Here is a 15,964-nt window from a genome sequence, read left to right as displayed (position 1 = left end):
CGGAGTCGGAGGAGAGTGAGAATTAGAGGGAGGTGGAGAGAGATGGAGAGTGAGTCCGCTGATGCTCCCTGATGTACTGTAAACAAACACTTCTGGAAATGAGGCGGAGAGGAAGGAGAGAGATAGACGGGTGTGAAAGATGTGACGCTACACCCACAAGCGGAACAGCGGAGAAGCTGTAGCTACTCCACGGCCTCACAAACATAAAGTCGATGTCCCTAATCCCTGATGTATTGTCGACCAAGCGTATGAAGGAAAAATACAGTACAATAGCAGCGAAGCTTTAATATTTTGCTTGTTATTTCTATCTGAGTCTAAAATTAGATTAAAAAATAGACATTTTTTTTGTAATAAGAAATCTGGATACCATTTGTTGATTGAATTATAAGTATGATCTTCATTTTAAAAACATCTGCCCACTATCGATGATGCTGCAGGGTATATATTGAAAACCAACGAATGTAAAGTGTGACATGTGGACACACCCAGTGTTTGGAAAGCTACTGTGAAAGCATAGTTTGCAAGCTACCGACAACACATTCACATTGGAAGACGTTAAAGTAGAGCAGAGCTACCCAGGGAGACAACTAGCTCAGTTAACTAAAGCTACTTAGGAAAAAAAAAAAAAAAGCGATAATGTACATGTTGCAAAATTGAAATTATAACACAATATAATAGGAAAATGTAATGCAAAATGCAAAATGTGCCCACTTGTTCGCAGGTCATACATAAAACAAACAAAAAAAGAAGTGAAAGTGCAAGGAAAGTCACCTAGCTAATGTCCATCAGTCGGACTCCTGCATCCCAGAAACTTCAGTCCAGACGGGGATGCTGATCCAACCAGGATCCAACCCCGTAATTATAGAATATAGCAGCATCTCCTCTGAAATTTTTTAGACAAATAGCAATAATTAACACCTAATAATCAAATTTTCTTTTTGGTTTTATCACCAAACTTGTTCAGTTTCAGTAGTTTACTAAATAAAGACAAGTCATTTAACCACTTGAATCACTATGCAGATATGGACGGGGTGGACACAAGTAATCACAGCTGCTCAGATTACTGTATTAAGGCATCTATTGGGGTATAGTCTCAAGTTTGACAAATTACTCTTACTTAAGTAAGCTTTACACCATGTGATATACTTAATAAGTGCTGAGTACCATTTGAATTAACATCTACACCTTTCATCTACACCTTTTCTAGCCAATAAGTCCATCCAAACACAAATGGACCAATTAAATTCTGACATACAGACAAAAAAATCCCAACAAACTCAAACAGTTACGTAAATAATGGAAAGTAACTAATACTCTGAGTAACATTTGAGAAGAGTACTTCGTAGTTTTCCGTAAGTATTATTTTGATACCTTTAGTTTTACTTCAGTAATATTACAGTACTATAACCATCCTCATCCGTGAGTACAGACATTCAGTACTATTCTGCTACTGATAATAAATGTAACTGAACTACCAGCAAGTTACAGCCAAATGCAGTTGAACTACTATTTTAGCAATGCATACTTCACTGCTCCCTAACTCTGGTCACGTCTGTTTGGTTCGAGTCATCTTGTCTGCGTCATCATGCTGGCTATCCAGAGGCATGACAGGTCCCGCAGCGCAAAGAGATCATACCGATACTTAAGTACATGTTCATTACTCAGATAAACCCGCCCACGCAGGCCATATAAATCCGAGGAAAGACAGCTGCTTAAAGGACAACACAAGCTTACACAAACAGAGGCTGCCGTCTGCTGATGACCTAGTAGAGCCAGATGAACTTAGTCATGCATAATTTGTGGCGCTATTCTCTTTTTTCATCCCCTTTTTTTTTCTCCTTCTTTGAATATGTGATGACACATTCAGTTTTATTTGAGGTCAGGTCTCCTCAGGCACGTGCTGCCAGAGCACGAGGAAGTGTGCCATATGGCAGCGGTTCAATGCACACAACACATACGGGTGCCTGTTGTGCTGCACAAACACAAAGGGAAACACACAAGGAAATGATTAAATACAATACATCTGCAACACTACAAGTAGTAAGTGCCAAACACTGACGTCACTGAGTTCAGAAATATATCTGTGTTATAACGATAACCACAAAACAATGATGTAAGAGCCCAGAAGAATCAAGGACATTGCTTATTTATTCTATGCTGGCAGAATGATGGTCGGCCAGTGTTGTCCTGCATTACTCAGATTGACTCGGGATTATTATGATATGATGTGATCTTTGTTTTTCTGCAGCCTAATTCCCTCCTGTGTGGATTTCACAATTATTTCACAGAAAATGACATGCAGCTCAAGCGTATAACATCTCTGAAGCGTTCAGTGAATGATGTCACTGAGTTCTGAGAAAGAGAGCCTCATCTGTGGAGAGGGAGGGAGAAAATACGGAGTCATGGATGTTAATGTCATTAGCCAGGTCATAATATTATGTCCAGAAGTATTACTCAGCAAAGTGCTAGAGTTGGTACGGGGCGTTCTCAGAGGAATTACAGTAGATTTACAGTAAGCCCTCAGTGGCCTGTGCTCTCAGTGACATCTGACCTTTTTATTTATCCAGCAATTTCACCACCGACCCCAAGCTTTTTTGCACAACCGTGGACCAGATTCACACGGTGGCCTTTTTCCATTGCAACACAGGGAATCGGATGCACCCTTATCATTTCACCACTTCCTGATTGATCAGCAAATGAAAAGACTATGGATGGTGAAAACATGGGGGACACTGGGCCGTATATCAAGGAATAAAAACGTATTCGACAACCCCTGAGCTAATGTTAGTTAGCAATCGCCCACTTCCTAGCTCACATAACTTTTGATTGCATCCAGTGTGTTTCACTTCCAGGTTTAATAAATGTGTCCAAAATGTGTGGTGAAATACTATCAAATGGTAACATGAGCTAGGAAGTCGAATGCTGAATGTGAATATGGTTTACGGCACTAAAGCCAGTGATAGTGCTGCTTTAACATGATTTTCTGTCAGATACTGATTATTCATCCCGCCTTATCTGTCTTCCTTCAGAGGGAGTGCGCAAATTTCGTCAAGGTGTTGCAGCCGTTCAACCAGACCCATCTGTACGTGTGTGGGACGGGAGCCTTCCACCCCGTGTGTTCCTACCTGGAGGTGGGCAAGAAACCAGAGGTACGGGCACACGTTACACTTTCTTTACTGCCTCCATTCGCTGCTAAACACAAAAATATGTTTATATATAAGCTTATAGTTTCCTGTCATAGTAAAGCACTTAAAGATGAGAGGTGTCTAGCTGGGTGTGAGTGCATACTCTCCCAAATACATGATTTGCTAAGTACATAAAAATGGTTTTATTTGGCAAAATGAGGTGGAAAATTGAACACAGGGTTTCACAGTCAGTGGGATTTTCAATTCATCACTTTAATATGGAGCTGCTGAATGTGAGTGTGCATTCGGGTATGAGCGGGGGGAAATTGCTCTCCTCTCTTCCAAATGTCACTGAGTCAGACTTATAAATGTGTGTTTCCCATTCATTAGATGGCTATTTACAGACAATTAGAGGCAGGAAACTTCTCCAAGAGGTCATCTTCTGCCTGTAGATCATAAATTCAATTCATCTGATGGGTTCCCTATGAGCCCCGAGGCCATCGAGTCCGTCTGAGCGACAAGATTTATTATTTGTATTCTCCATCCTTTCCTCTCGGAGTCAAAGTTGGAGGAAACAAGTTTTTTTTCAGATTTCTCCTTTGGTTTTTGGTTTTCCACATTGTACGGTAACGTCAGTGGATGGGTTATGGATTCTTTATATTCTTATTACACTGACAAACTGAAACAGAGTCATGCATTTCAAGGTATATATATTTAAATCCAGACTGTGACACATTGTTCTGTGAGGGCAACCCTATGCTTTGGACCATAAGTTCAAATATATATTTTTTGTGTCTCATTTTAAAATACTGCAAGTTTCTCCTGACCTGGATGTAATTATGTTCTGTCAGGCAAAATGGGCTCCCCAGAACTGAATCCACTCTTTACTCCGTGTTCAATTTACATCCTGAACACCAGAGAATAATGTGAAACTGTGCATTTGATCGTTTGCTACGACTCCTGTGACTCTCTATCTCTCAACATCCAGGACAGCGTGTTCAGACTGGAGTCTCACGTGGAAAATGGCCGTGGGAAGAGTCCTTATGATCCCAAGCTGCTCACTGCCTCCATGCTAATTGGTGAGTTTAAGACCGGATGTGCTGTGCAGCTCTTCTGCGCGTTGGAGCGAGGTTAAATAAAAACATGGGAGTCTTGAAAACACCCTCTGCCTTACTCTTTCATTTCAGCACGTATACAGGGTGTAAAGGGAATGGGAATAACGGAACAAGACATTCCTGTCATTCATTACAAGTTGATCTGCTCTGTAGTTTGTATTTACACACATGGGAACCCCCTCATTGGCACGACTGTAAACTCTATTTCAATCTGAATTTACCTCCTCTAAGTGCTGGGCGGGCATGACAGATGACACTTAATTGAGTTTTCTTTTTACTGATCCCCCCCTTTTTTGGCAAATAAAGCAGGACTGTGTGAGCATGTCTTTCCTCTCTACCCCCAATTATTGCCAGTCACATTGTGTTATATCTCACCGTTTAACCTAGCAGATGGCCATTTTCCAGCCCGTCACCCCTCATCTCTTCTCCCCTTTCTCTCTCCCCCCTCAGCAGCATTATTATGTACTCCCCCTGTCTCACACCTCTGTCCTGTCCCTCCTCATCTGTCCCTCCATCCGTGCATCCTCCTCCAGGCTCCTGTCTCGGTCCTGCCCGCTGAGTTAATGCCAATTTCACACTCCTGATGTTCATCCCTTCTATCACTGTCTGTGCTCTCTCGGGACGCCGGGTCTACTGTACCTGTGCTGCTAAGCCTCCGAACAATTCCTGAGACTTCACGCCTGTGTCACCAGGGGAGAGCTCACCCCTCACTGTTACAACACTAACACTACTTCATTCACCTTACTCGCAGATGGGGAGCTGTATGCCGGGACGTCGGCCGACTTCATGGGCCGGGACTTTGCCATCTTTCGCACTCTCGGCAAGCACCACCCAATCAGGACGGAGCAGCATGACTCCCGGTGGCTAAATGGTGAGAAAGAAGAGGAAAATTGACAACCCAAACATCATATTCATGTTTGGTTTAAAAAAAGTGCAGTATTTCTTGGTCCTTAGTTTTAGTTTATTGCTTTCCGTTTTATGCAGATGACACTCAGGTGTACTTATCTGTCAACCATAATGATCTCAGCCAACTAAATAAGCGAAAGGGCATTTTTTAGCAGTCATCGTAGAAAAAGGGTGGGGTGAGGTGTATTCAGTTGGTTGCAATTTGCAACCTCACCCCTAGATGGCAGTACATGCTAAACACTGGACTTCTGAAGGACTGAGGAATGAATGCCAGTCGTAGTACTCCTGCTGCTTTAGCATATAAGCTTGCATGTGGCTGGCTCAAAATATTGCACCCAGTCTTCTAAGAAGGACTCAAGCTCAAGAAGCACATCGCTCAAGAGTCGGCTTCTCTCCATTGGCTGCGAGAGGACTTTCAACTTCAATATAATCAGACTCAGAACTAATTTACCTTTATCTGTGTGTTGCAGATCCCAGGTTTGTTGGGGTTCATCAGATTCCGGAGAGCGACAACCCAGAAGATGACAAAATCTACCTGTTCTTCAAAGAGAATGCTATGGATGGAGAGCATGCTGGGAAGGCCACACATGCTCGCATCGGACAGCTCTGCAAAGTACGCATACATACATTAGCGCACATCCATGCAAACACACACACACACACACACACACACACACACACACACAAGCTGGCTCTCACACAGCAAAAATTCAGACACAGACAAAAGAAGCGAGAGACAAAGACGCACGCCTTCCACATAGACATTTTGTGGAATAGCTTCTGTATCTGGAAAAACACTTGACGGGTGTCTGAGTGGCTTTCATAATGGCAGGTTTCAGGGGCTGTTATCTGTGATTATTTTTAGCCTGGAGGAGAGTGGGCTTTGTTGTGTGTGGTACAATCGCCCCCCGAAGACAGAAACCTGAGAGAAATGTTAAATGTCACCAGAACCTGAGAGGCAAAGACGCTGTCAATGGCAGCACTGTTATCCTAATGCCAGGCTTTGGCACTGATTGGCTCAGCTACAGCCTCCAGCTGGATGGGGACGGTTATGTTAAATCGCTGGCCTAGTGTCAGCTTTCACGTTCCAAAATCCTATTCTTATTCATCAAGTAGGAATCCACCCAGCTGACTGCAGATCAGTGAGCGACGTCCAGCCTCAACCTCCCGTTTAACTGCATATCGTGCCTCTGTCATAACAGCCTGATTACCCAGAATGTCAGGAATCTGCAATGCTCAACACAAGACAAGCCATCCATTATCCAGAGATGTGCGTTAATTTGGGCCAATGCATATTTGGACACATTCTAATTCATAAATCAACACCAAGTGGGATTCGATTTTATGAGCCAGCACTCTGTGCCTCTGTTTGCATGCTATGTTCTGGAAAACAAACACTATACTGTGAGCCACAGACACATATTAAAAGCATGTGTAGTGGAACATTCAGAACTTAGATAGTCGTCTTCAGCAAGCAATCATTCATCATTGGAACTGTGTATTTGTGATATTACCTTGTGACCTGATCTGGTTGAAGTAGTTAAAAGCTGTCTACTGTAGTGTTCTCTAAAGGTTCCCCAATAAGCCATACCTCTACATGCATTTGTTCACAGTTTTAAGTACGTATTTGAATGCTGCGTATTTCCATTACCGCCTGAATTGATGTATTTTGTCATATAATTGACAATGTAGTGTGTGTAGTGTGCATTAAAAGGCATAAGAGGGAGGGAATGACGGCATCTCTGGCGCAGGGACGGCATTTCTCTTGCTTTATATCCAACCAGCAAGAGGAGCGCCTCTCCTCATTCAACCAGATGGTAATGAGGCATATGTTCTCAAAGCTCAGCAGAGGAGAATGAAATTAGGCAACGCAAGTCCATTAACATCATAGAGCTAATGCATTTTCTTTTTTCTTTTTTTTGCTTTACCTTTCAGAAGACATACAGCTGCATACGAATTCAAAACGTTAGCTGATTAAAGCTTAAAAAGTAACTTTGGAAAATAAACGAGTGAGTCTTAACCCCTAACCCCTGCTGAACGTCTCCACGTGATCTGTCCTACAGAATGACCTGGGGGGCCACAGGAGTCTGGTGAATAAGTGGACCACCTTCCTGAAGGCCCGACTGATTTGCTCTGTTCCTGGCAGTAATGGAATAGACACACATTTTGATGAGCTACGTGAGTGATTACCACAGCACTTCAAATCATGTTTTACACAATGTTTGTTGAAGGTGAGATCCTATCAGTGGATATTTTGACTGTAATACATGGAGTCTTCTCTTTGGTTTTCAGAGGATGTTTTTCTGATGAGCACAAAGGATCCTAAGAGCCCGATCATCTATGCAGTATTTACTACTTCCAGGTACTGTGCATGAGATTTTGGTCATAATCACTGACTTTTAGATGACCTGTGTTTTCAACAGGAACCTACTGATCTTTACCTGACTCATTCCTTCTGCCCTCCAGCAACATCTTCAAAGGTTCAGCTGTGTGTATGTACAGCATGACAGACATCCGGAGGGTGTTCCTGGGTCCGTACGCCCATAGAGATGGACCAAATTATCAGTGGGTGCCCTTCCAGGGACGTGTTCCCTACCCACGTCCTGGCACTGTGAGTACAGCAAACACTGAACTGGAATGTCTTTGAGCTATGGACTGAGCAAAGTTCTGATTTATGTTCTCCGATGTAAGAGTTACAACAACAAACTTTTTTCTTACTCTGCAGTGCCCAAGCAAGACATTTGGAGGATTCGATACAACCAAGGACCTTCCTGATGAGGTTGTGACCTTCGCCAGAAGCCACCCAGCCATGTTCAACCCTGTCTACCCCATTAACAATCGACCGATCATAGTCAAAACAGATGTGGACTACCAGTTCACCCAGATAGTGGTGGATAAAGTAGAAGCAGAAGATGGCCAGTATGATGTCATGTTCATAGGCACAGGTATGCATTTCCATACAGACTATATATTGCCAACTGGAAAATTGTCACAGTAACTGATCAAAATGGAAAGTTAAGCATATATGATAGATTAAACCCAAGATATGTGTGCTTCCATTGTGATCCAGACATGGGGACGATACTCAAAGTAGTGTCCATCCCAAGAGGCTCCTGGCATGACCTGGAGGAAGTCCTTCTGGAAGAGATGACAGTCTTCAGAGTAGGTTACTCTCATATTACAAATATTACTTCTACAGCAGCGATGGCTGTGGGATCAGCAGGAGCTGACTTGTCAATCTGTTTTATCGCAATTTCTCACAGGAGCCAACAGCCATTACAGCGATGGAGCTCTCAACTAAACAGGTATTGATCGTAGCTCCTATTGTATGTGAAATGAACCTGTAGCGACACATGTAGCAGAACAAAGCAGCGTAGCCACAGAGGAGACATTAATCAAGATGATTCTGAAAAAAAGAACATTACTTGATCAAATCAGTTCATTGAAGGCATGGGATAAGTTTCCTGGATGGCATGAGGGAGAAACATGGAGACATGAATCATAATGAAAAATTTAGAAACTTTAGTGTCTCATAGGGAATGAAAGCTTTTCGTATGACACACCTTGCTGCACAGGCTGAAGTACAGAACAAAGACACACTTGTATGCAGTTTCACACACAAATTAAGGGGGAACACCTTATCACACAAAGATCTCAATTGTTGGCCTTTCAGCAACTGTCAGCCGTCAACTTGAATTGCAGGCTGAGACAAAACAAGTCAGCTAATTGACAGGTAGGAGGGTGCTGAGCACCCGTAGAGAGATGGTCCGTCCACATTCCTCCCTTTTATTGTTGCTTCACTGACAAACATAAGCCGAGCTAAAGATGGCTGCATTGTTCGAAGCACACGCCACCCATTCAGAGTTTAAAACCTAAATTGTGGCTCCTAAGACATAAAATAGCTGATATTGAGTCTTTCTCTCCTCTACCTGCACAGCAACAACTCTACCTGGGCTCAGACATCGGTGTATCCCAGATGCCTTTGCATCGCTGCGAGGTTTACGGCAAGGCCTGCGCGGAATGCTGCCTGGCGAGGGACCCTTACTGTGCATGGGATGGCACCGAGTGCTCCAGATACTTTCCCATGGCGAAGAGGTACTGAAGACACACTCACACATTTACAGTTGTCATGTCGCCATCCTGCCTTTGTGTTTTGCAAGCTGCTCAGCACCTTGTACACGGTGATTAATCAGCGCCTCACAATACTGAGCAGTGTTATTCAATTTTGCCTCCAGACAGTTCCAACTTGGCACAAACTCAGCATACATTCTGAATTTGATTAATGGTTTGGATAAATTGACACATTCACGCAAACATACCGCAATTAGCAAAACTAATTAAACTAACTAAAAAAGTTTTTTTTTTACTTACTTTTTAGCTTTTGTATCAGATATAGGTATTGTATTAGTATTGGCCATACCGAATTGGGTTTTTCTTGGTATCTGATCGGAAAGGAAATAAGTGGTATTATGCTGTGTTCAGGTGCTTTTGGGATTGTCTCACTTACCAAATTAGGAGCTGTTCTTCCGACTTCGGTGTGTCGGAATGTGGGAGCAACATGGATGCCAAAAAGAAGTCGTTTTGCATTTTATCGCTCAGCACCTTCCAAAACCACTCTGACAGCTGTTTCCAGTGTTTGAGTACTAAGGAAGAGTAACGGAAACAAAGTAATGATTATGCAATGTTCGACTTTGGTAAAGGTTTCTTACCATTAACCCAGTGTTTACTTTCATCTGTATTTGTTTCAGCGTCACATGATATCAACTCGGCAACTTGATTACCAAAAGTTTTTTCCAACCTCTGAGTTGTTGTCACGACCTTAGCGGGCATTCACGTGACATTTTCCAGCCATCGCTAATGCAAAGAACAACATCGACAGAAACGTGCATATGTTTTGCACGAGAGAAACCTGCTTCAGATTTAGTCGTGCCGGTTTAAGAGGAACTTTTGTTAAACATACTGAGTCTGTTTTACGGATTTGAAACCAGATTATAGTGAAGTGTTTTCCAGATTGAGGACCTGCGCAGCCAGACTGCGTTTCGGGGGCGGCAGCTAGGGCACACTTTTAGTGCTGGCTTTGTATATTTGCCAAAACCCCCTGAAGGCATAGGGGTCGTGTTTCCAGCAGAAAGCTAGAAATATAACCTGCCTCATGTGTTTACTGTAAATTAGAACCAGTGTCAGTGATGTCTGGAGGCTGTCTGGGTGAACCGGGGGTGAGGAGGATGGTAGAGGTTCTCCTGGAAATGTGCTTGTAGTAGTGGACTGATCTGGATGTGCACATGTATGTGTGCAGCCTCCCACTCACAGCTCCATGGGGCGTATTGATTTGAATGTTAGCTGCGCAGTACCTCGCCGTTAGTTGGACTCCAGAGTCCTACATTCAAAAAAAGAAGACGGGCCAGAGCCAAACTCATACCACCGCTTACCAACGGACTAACGCTGGGTTTGGAACAGGGGGAGGCAGAGGGGGAAGAGTTACTGGTTTGTTGTAGTGTCTCCATAGCTTCTTCAATTATTGTTTACAGAAAATATCCCCGAGGTTGTGTTTGATAGGGCACTTAAAACTCTGTCTCTTTTGCATCTGCAGGCCAGAGAGATGACAGGCTGAAATGATTGATTGGGTTTGAATTCCTCTCTTATACACACCCTATAATTAAAGCTTTACTATGATACTATGGGCTGCCTGCTGGTAGTTTATCTATTTGTGTTGGCCCCCGCTATCACTGCACACCTAGACACCTACACGCACGTAAACTCCCTGTGCACACACATACAGAGGAGCCAGTGTGTGTGTGTGCGCTGACTCATGGAGGTGCTTATATTTGTGTTTCTGCAGGAGGACGAGGAGACAAGATATCAGGAATGGAGACCCGCTCACACAATGCTCAGATCTGCAACACCATGGTAAATTAAAGTGCATTTTCTATTATTATTATTATTATTATTTTAATGCGTGCAGTGTGTTGTAAAATACTTTTTTATTTTGACTAATAACATGTCATTTCAGACATTTGCAAATCATACTAAGCAAATGATCTAAGTTTGTCAATTTCCCTAATGCACAACACAAAGAGCTCTTGTTTTTTTGAGAACTGATTTCTTCTTTGAGCCTTAAAAAGGCTCCCAAAGCTGCTGCTGCTGCTGCTGCCGGCCTCTGAACACACTAGAGAGACCAGTTGAGTGTGCGTGGCTTTGTGTGTTTGTGTTTTATGTGTTTTCTGGTGGTGTGAAGATTAGAGCCGGTCCATGTGAAGCTTGTAATTAACATGGTCGGGATTCCTCCGAGTCTCCTCTCTGTCGCCGAGCCCCCCACTCCGCTCGCCCCTGTCAGTGGTCTCGGTCTGAGAACAGGACTCACGCTGCTCTCGCTCTCTTGATTGCACATTTCTTTCATTTTCAATAAAAAAAGCGTTATTGGAAGCTGCTGATTTGAGGGGAAGGGACAAATGGAAAATACTGTCACCTGTAGCTACGCACTCAGCTGGCAGCAACACCTTTGTTTGTAGATTTTAGCCAAAGATCACAGATGCCAGATTCAGCACTCTATAAAGAAAATAATTAAAGGAAATAGGTGTTTAATGAAATGAGGACAGAATAGTAATATACTGTAGTAAGCATGTAGTAAGTTTCATCAGAGTCTGAGTTGTTAAATTTTACAGGATTGAGGGGATCAGTCTGACTGACCTTACGGTGCAAAAGCTCTCCAGCTGCATGGCCGCACATACTTGATACAGTTTGAAAGCCAGATTTTTTTCCTTCCCTCCACTGACTGCCTCTGTGGCAGGAGCTGCCTGCCCTGCACATGATTGAGTGTGATAAGAAAGGAGACAGGATGATGAGATAAAATAATGTTAAACGCAGCCATCGAAGCGAGCACTCAGGAAGAGCTTGAAGGTAAAGTTTCTGACATTTCAGGCAGCAAAAAGCAGAAAAGCAGAAAAGCAGAGGTGGTTTCACGAATAATGAACAAAAGCTGCCTGTTGAATTCAATCTTCTGCCTCTAAATCAGCTAACATATTCAGCTGTTAACCATAAACTAGAAAAATCATTTAAAACTTATGTAACTAAACTGTGATCTTTGTTGTTTTTTATCTAGACGAACTAAGTGGGCAGTCGACTCTCCTGGATAAAACTGTGTATGGAGTGGAGAACAGCAGCACTTTCCTTGAGTGCAGCCCTAAATCCCAGCGAGCCATGACATACTGGCAGTATCAGCGCTCCACTGTGGACCGCAAACAAGAGGTTGGTCGGCGCTGCCTCTGCACACACTTCATCTGTATTGTTGCAGTAGATTCAGATATAATCCGCCTGCAGAGCACATGGGTTTTAATCGAAGGTAATTTACAAGGAAGATTATTTCAGATGATGTTTTCTGATTATTTGATACCGTAATTGATTGCGTCGAGGCATAGCTGATTAGATTTTTGGGAAATGTTGAGTGTCATATCTTCCCCGCCTTTATCCCTTTGTCCTTCACTCAATTGCTTTCAATTCTCTCAATCTCCAGATCAAATCAGAAGAGCGATTCATCCGCACAGACCAGGGCCTCCTGATTCGCACGCTGAACAAAAAGGATTCTGGGATCTATCTGTGCCAGGCAGTGGAGCACGGCTTCATGCAGACGCTCCTGAAGGTGACCTTAGAGGTCATCGACACCGAGCGCCTGGAGGACCTGCTGCATCGCGACGAAGAGCCCGCCGCCGCCAGGCCCCCTGCCCAGGATCGCTCCCCACCTCAAGAAAGTCCCAATAACAAGCTGTGGTACAGAGACTTCCTGTCGCTGGTCAATCACCCGACTCTGAACAGCGTGGACGAGTTCTGCGAGCAGGTTTGGAAAAGGGAGAGGAAGCACAGGAGGCAGAAAGCTCACCTGGTGCAGCAAGTACAAATACACCACCAACAGCAGCAGCAGCAGCAGCAGCAGCAGCAGCAGAAGGCAGTGGTGAACCCTCACACCCACATGCATGCTCAAGGGCTGGCAGCCAAGTGGAAACACCTGCAGGAGAGGCAGAAGGGACGCAACCGCAGGACCCATGAACTGGAGAGGGCCCCCCGCAGTGTCTGACCCGCAAAACCTTGACTTTTAACACCTAAATCCTGAAACCAACACCCAGTTCTCGTTCTGTAACCCTGATTAACTTACCCACTTTTCCTTCCTTCATACTGAGACTTCCTCCACAAAGAGACTGAATAGAAAACTGGAAAAAAAAAAAAAAAAAAAAGTAACACTACCCTGATCGCCGGCTGCTGTGCGCCGTGCGTGGGCAGCCATGTTTACAGTGAGCCAGCACAGAGGACGGCAGGAAACAGGATGTTGTATCACGCCATGCCATTGGAGCATATTATCACAGCTGGCCTCTGTGGCCTCGAACACTGCAGAGGGACGGTGTCAACCAGCACAAGAACTGGACGCACATACCCACCCCAGAGACATGACTGACTCCACGTTCAGATGGCTGCGTCGACTGGCATTGTCTCACGGCATGCTACTTAGGTGTACTTTATCAGTGTGAAACTAAAATAGATACCTGATCATACCTTTTCTACTTCACGGTAACGAAAGAAGAGGACCTGGGATTGTATTAAAACCAGCACGGAGAGTAAACAGACTTACAAAGCACAAAATAACTGAAGCACAAGACGGGATATTTGGTCAGTTTTGGTATTAAGGGTGGTTAAAAAAAAAAACGGTCAAGACCATAAAGTAAAAACGCCCCAAGCACTGCAAGTAACCGGGAGCGACAGTCACCATTCGCCAACAAATCTGCTTATGTAGCTAAGATCCGTCTGTAAATACTGTATTCTATGACGTCTCCTCGTACTAAAGGGAATGGCTCGCAGTTGTCATGTTGCTTTTCTGTTGTTTCCCCCCCAGATAGAAATTTATTTAAGAAAAAAAAAAATAAAAACGTCTTTCGGGGAAAGCTGTTGTAAACAGGGAGATTTTGTACTCGTCTGTGTGTGTCTACGCCCTTGATAAGCTTCCCAAACAGAGTCAGGTTTTTATTATTCTGTTTTGTTTATCTTTCTTTGCTCCGAGCATCAGATTCCTTCCAGTGTCAACAGTCGTTAAATGGGTTGTCACTTTGCGGGGGAACGTCTGCCAGCTGCATCAATCTCGGCCCACGCAGCGCCACGCCACACCACGCCCGGTTCTTCCATGTTCTTTTTTTTTATTTGTACACACCTTGTTTCCACTATATGTGTATTTATTGATATACAGCTATGTACATTGTGAAGATATTGTTATTATTTTTCTTGCAGTTCATCATTTGGTTGGATCAATCTCTCTAAAAAGAAAAAAAAAGACCTGTATGATCACAAAAACTGTATTGAGACTGGAAGTTATTTATGGTTTTTGGTCGATATCACGTACATTACATATCAGATTCACTGAGCAATAACTCAGTATCCATACTGTATATTTTTTCTTTCACTTTTATTGCCTCATATTATTCTTCTTCACAGGCAGTGTAGTGTAAAAAAAACCAACATTTCACTGCATGTTACAGAGAAAAAGACTCAGTCCTTCAATATACAATGCACACAACACAAACCTGGAATGTAGCTGTGAACATTATGTAAATACAAATACTATGGTCTATGTTCGACACTGTGTACTAGTGCATGTGAATACTATTGTAGTGTTCCTGTTTTTGCTATAGCGATGATATACTTAGTCTGGTGTTGTCACCGTTATTTTGTTGTTTGCTTAAGCGGTACGCAATATTAACTATTTCAAAGATGTATATAGTATTTCTGTTAGGACTCGAAACTGTATAATTGAAAATTCCTCCAGTAGGTATTCATGAAATAAAAAGAAAAAAGGAAAGAAGATCTCAACAGGATCTTACGGCAGATTTAATTGTGCACAGACAACGTTGAACAGTGCCGGTTGAGCAATGCAACACATCGGTTTGTCAGATGACCTTATCTAGTAAGTGTTTGCAAACCTCATCTGCCCCTTGGAAGCCGTGACGGAGGGAAGAGATGAGAAACAGCTGGAGCCGGCCAGCTTGAGAAAGTGATTTCAGGGCCAATAAGACGGGCTTGAACACCGGCGTCGTGGAACTTTCAGTAGAGATGGGGGCATACGATAAGATCATCATTATAAAAAATAAAATAAAATAAAACAGAAAAAAGGGGTCTCTCGCTGCGTCTGTCTTGGACACACAATGAAAGTGAGGAAATGAAGTGCTGCTGCTGCTGCTGCTGCTTTTTGGCATGATGATGATGATGGTGATGATGATGATGATGGTGATGGTGGTGATGTATTCTACTGATCTAATAAATGTCTCTTCATAAAGTGCTGGTTTCATTAAATCTATTTTTAATGCGCCGCGTCCTGCTGCTGTCGTGATATGCGGCGAGTGAGGAGAACGGCTTCCTGTGGCGTCGATGATCAGATTAGATTTCCGAGGGACCTTGATTGCATAATAATGAGAAAAAGAAAAAAAAAAAACTTTTATTAACTTGCACAACTTATCTTTTGTTCAACATTTGGATATGTTCAGTGCTGCACTAGTCCTGACACCTAACAGGTTCTGTGTACTGACATAGAAAAATGGGCTAATTAATGATCTAATTAACTGAAGTAATTAACACAACTGGAAATATATTAAAAATCAGCATCGTTATAAGGTAGAACATCAGTGAGCTCAAGAGCCTCGTATATTAAAATGTGTATTGAGAAGTGCAGTTATTAGGTGCCGCGGGCGGTGGCGGGATCACTGTAAGTTGTTATTAAGACCTTGATGTGTGATGTGATTTGAATAATACATGAGGTCCCCGACCGTCTCCAACTGAAATCCAGCT

General features: G+C 43.2%; 1 protein-coding gene across 3 annotated transcripts in view; it reads left to right on the top strand.

The window, feature by feature from the left end:
- The window catches only part of sema3ab (sema domain, immunoglobulin domain (Ig), short basic domain, secreted, (semaphorin) 3Ab), a 45,775-nt gene extending 30,303 nt beyond the window's left edge, over positions 1–15,472 (top strand). For 2 of the 3 annotated variants that reach the window (XM_037108294.1, XM_037108295.1), the window contains exons 5-18: positions 3,030–3,149; positions 4,114–4,204; positions 4,992–5,111; positions 5,617–5,759; positions 7,210–7,324; positions 7,439–7,508; positions 7,613–7,757; positions 7,872–8,091; positions 8,217–8,308; positions 8,410–8,451; positions 9,084–9,241; positions 10,986–11,053; positions 12,246–12,391; positions 12,657–13,214. In XM_037108294.1, coding sequence (XP_036964189.1) covers positions 3,030–3,149; positions 4,114–4,204; positions 4,992–5,111; positions 5,617–5,759; positions 7,210–7,324; positions 7,439–7,508; positions 7,613–7,757; positions 7,872–8,091; positions 8,217–8,308; positions 8,410–8,451; positions 9,084–9,241; positions 10,986–11,053; positions 12,246–12,391; positions 12,657–13,214 — 2,088 coding nt within the window. Of the gene's footprint in view, positions 1–3,029; positions 3,150–4,113; positions 4,205–4,991; positions 5,112–5,616; positions 5,760–7,209; positions 7,325–7,438; positions 7,509–7,612; positions 7,758–7,871; positions 8,092–8,216; positions 8,309–8,409; positions 8,452–9,083; positions 9,242–10,985; positions 11,054–12,245; positions 12,392–12,656 lie in introns of all 3 variants that reach the window. The other variant, XM_037108296.1, reaches the window with a different exon arrangement.
- The last annotated feature ends 492 nt before the right edge of the window (positions 15,473–15,964 follow it).

This window comes from Acanthopagrus latus, chromosome 8 (assembly GCF_904848185.1).
Source record: "Acanthopagrus latus isolate v.2019 chromosome 8, fAcaLat1.1, whole genome shotgun sequence".
NCBI classification, from domain to species: domain Eukaryota; kingdom Metazoa; phylum Chordata; class Actinopteri; order Spariformes; family Sparidae; genus Acanthopagrus; species Acanthopagrus latus.
Note: the sequence above shows the minus strand (reverse complement) of the source record. Positions and strands in the feature narration are given on the sequence as shown.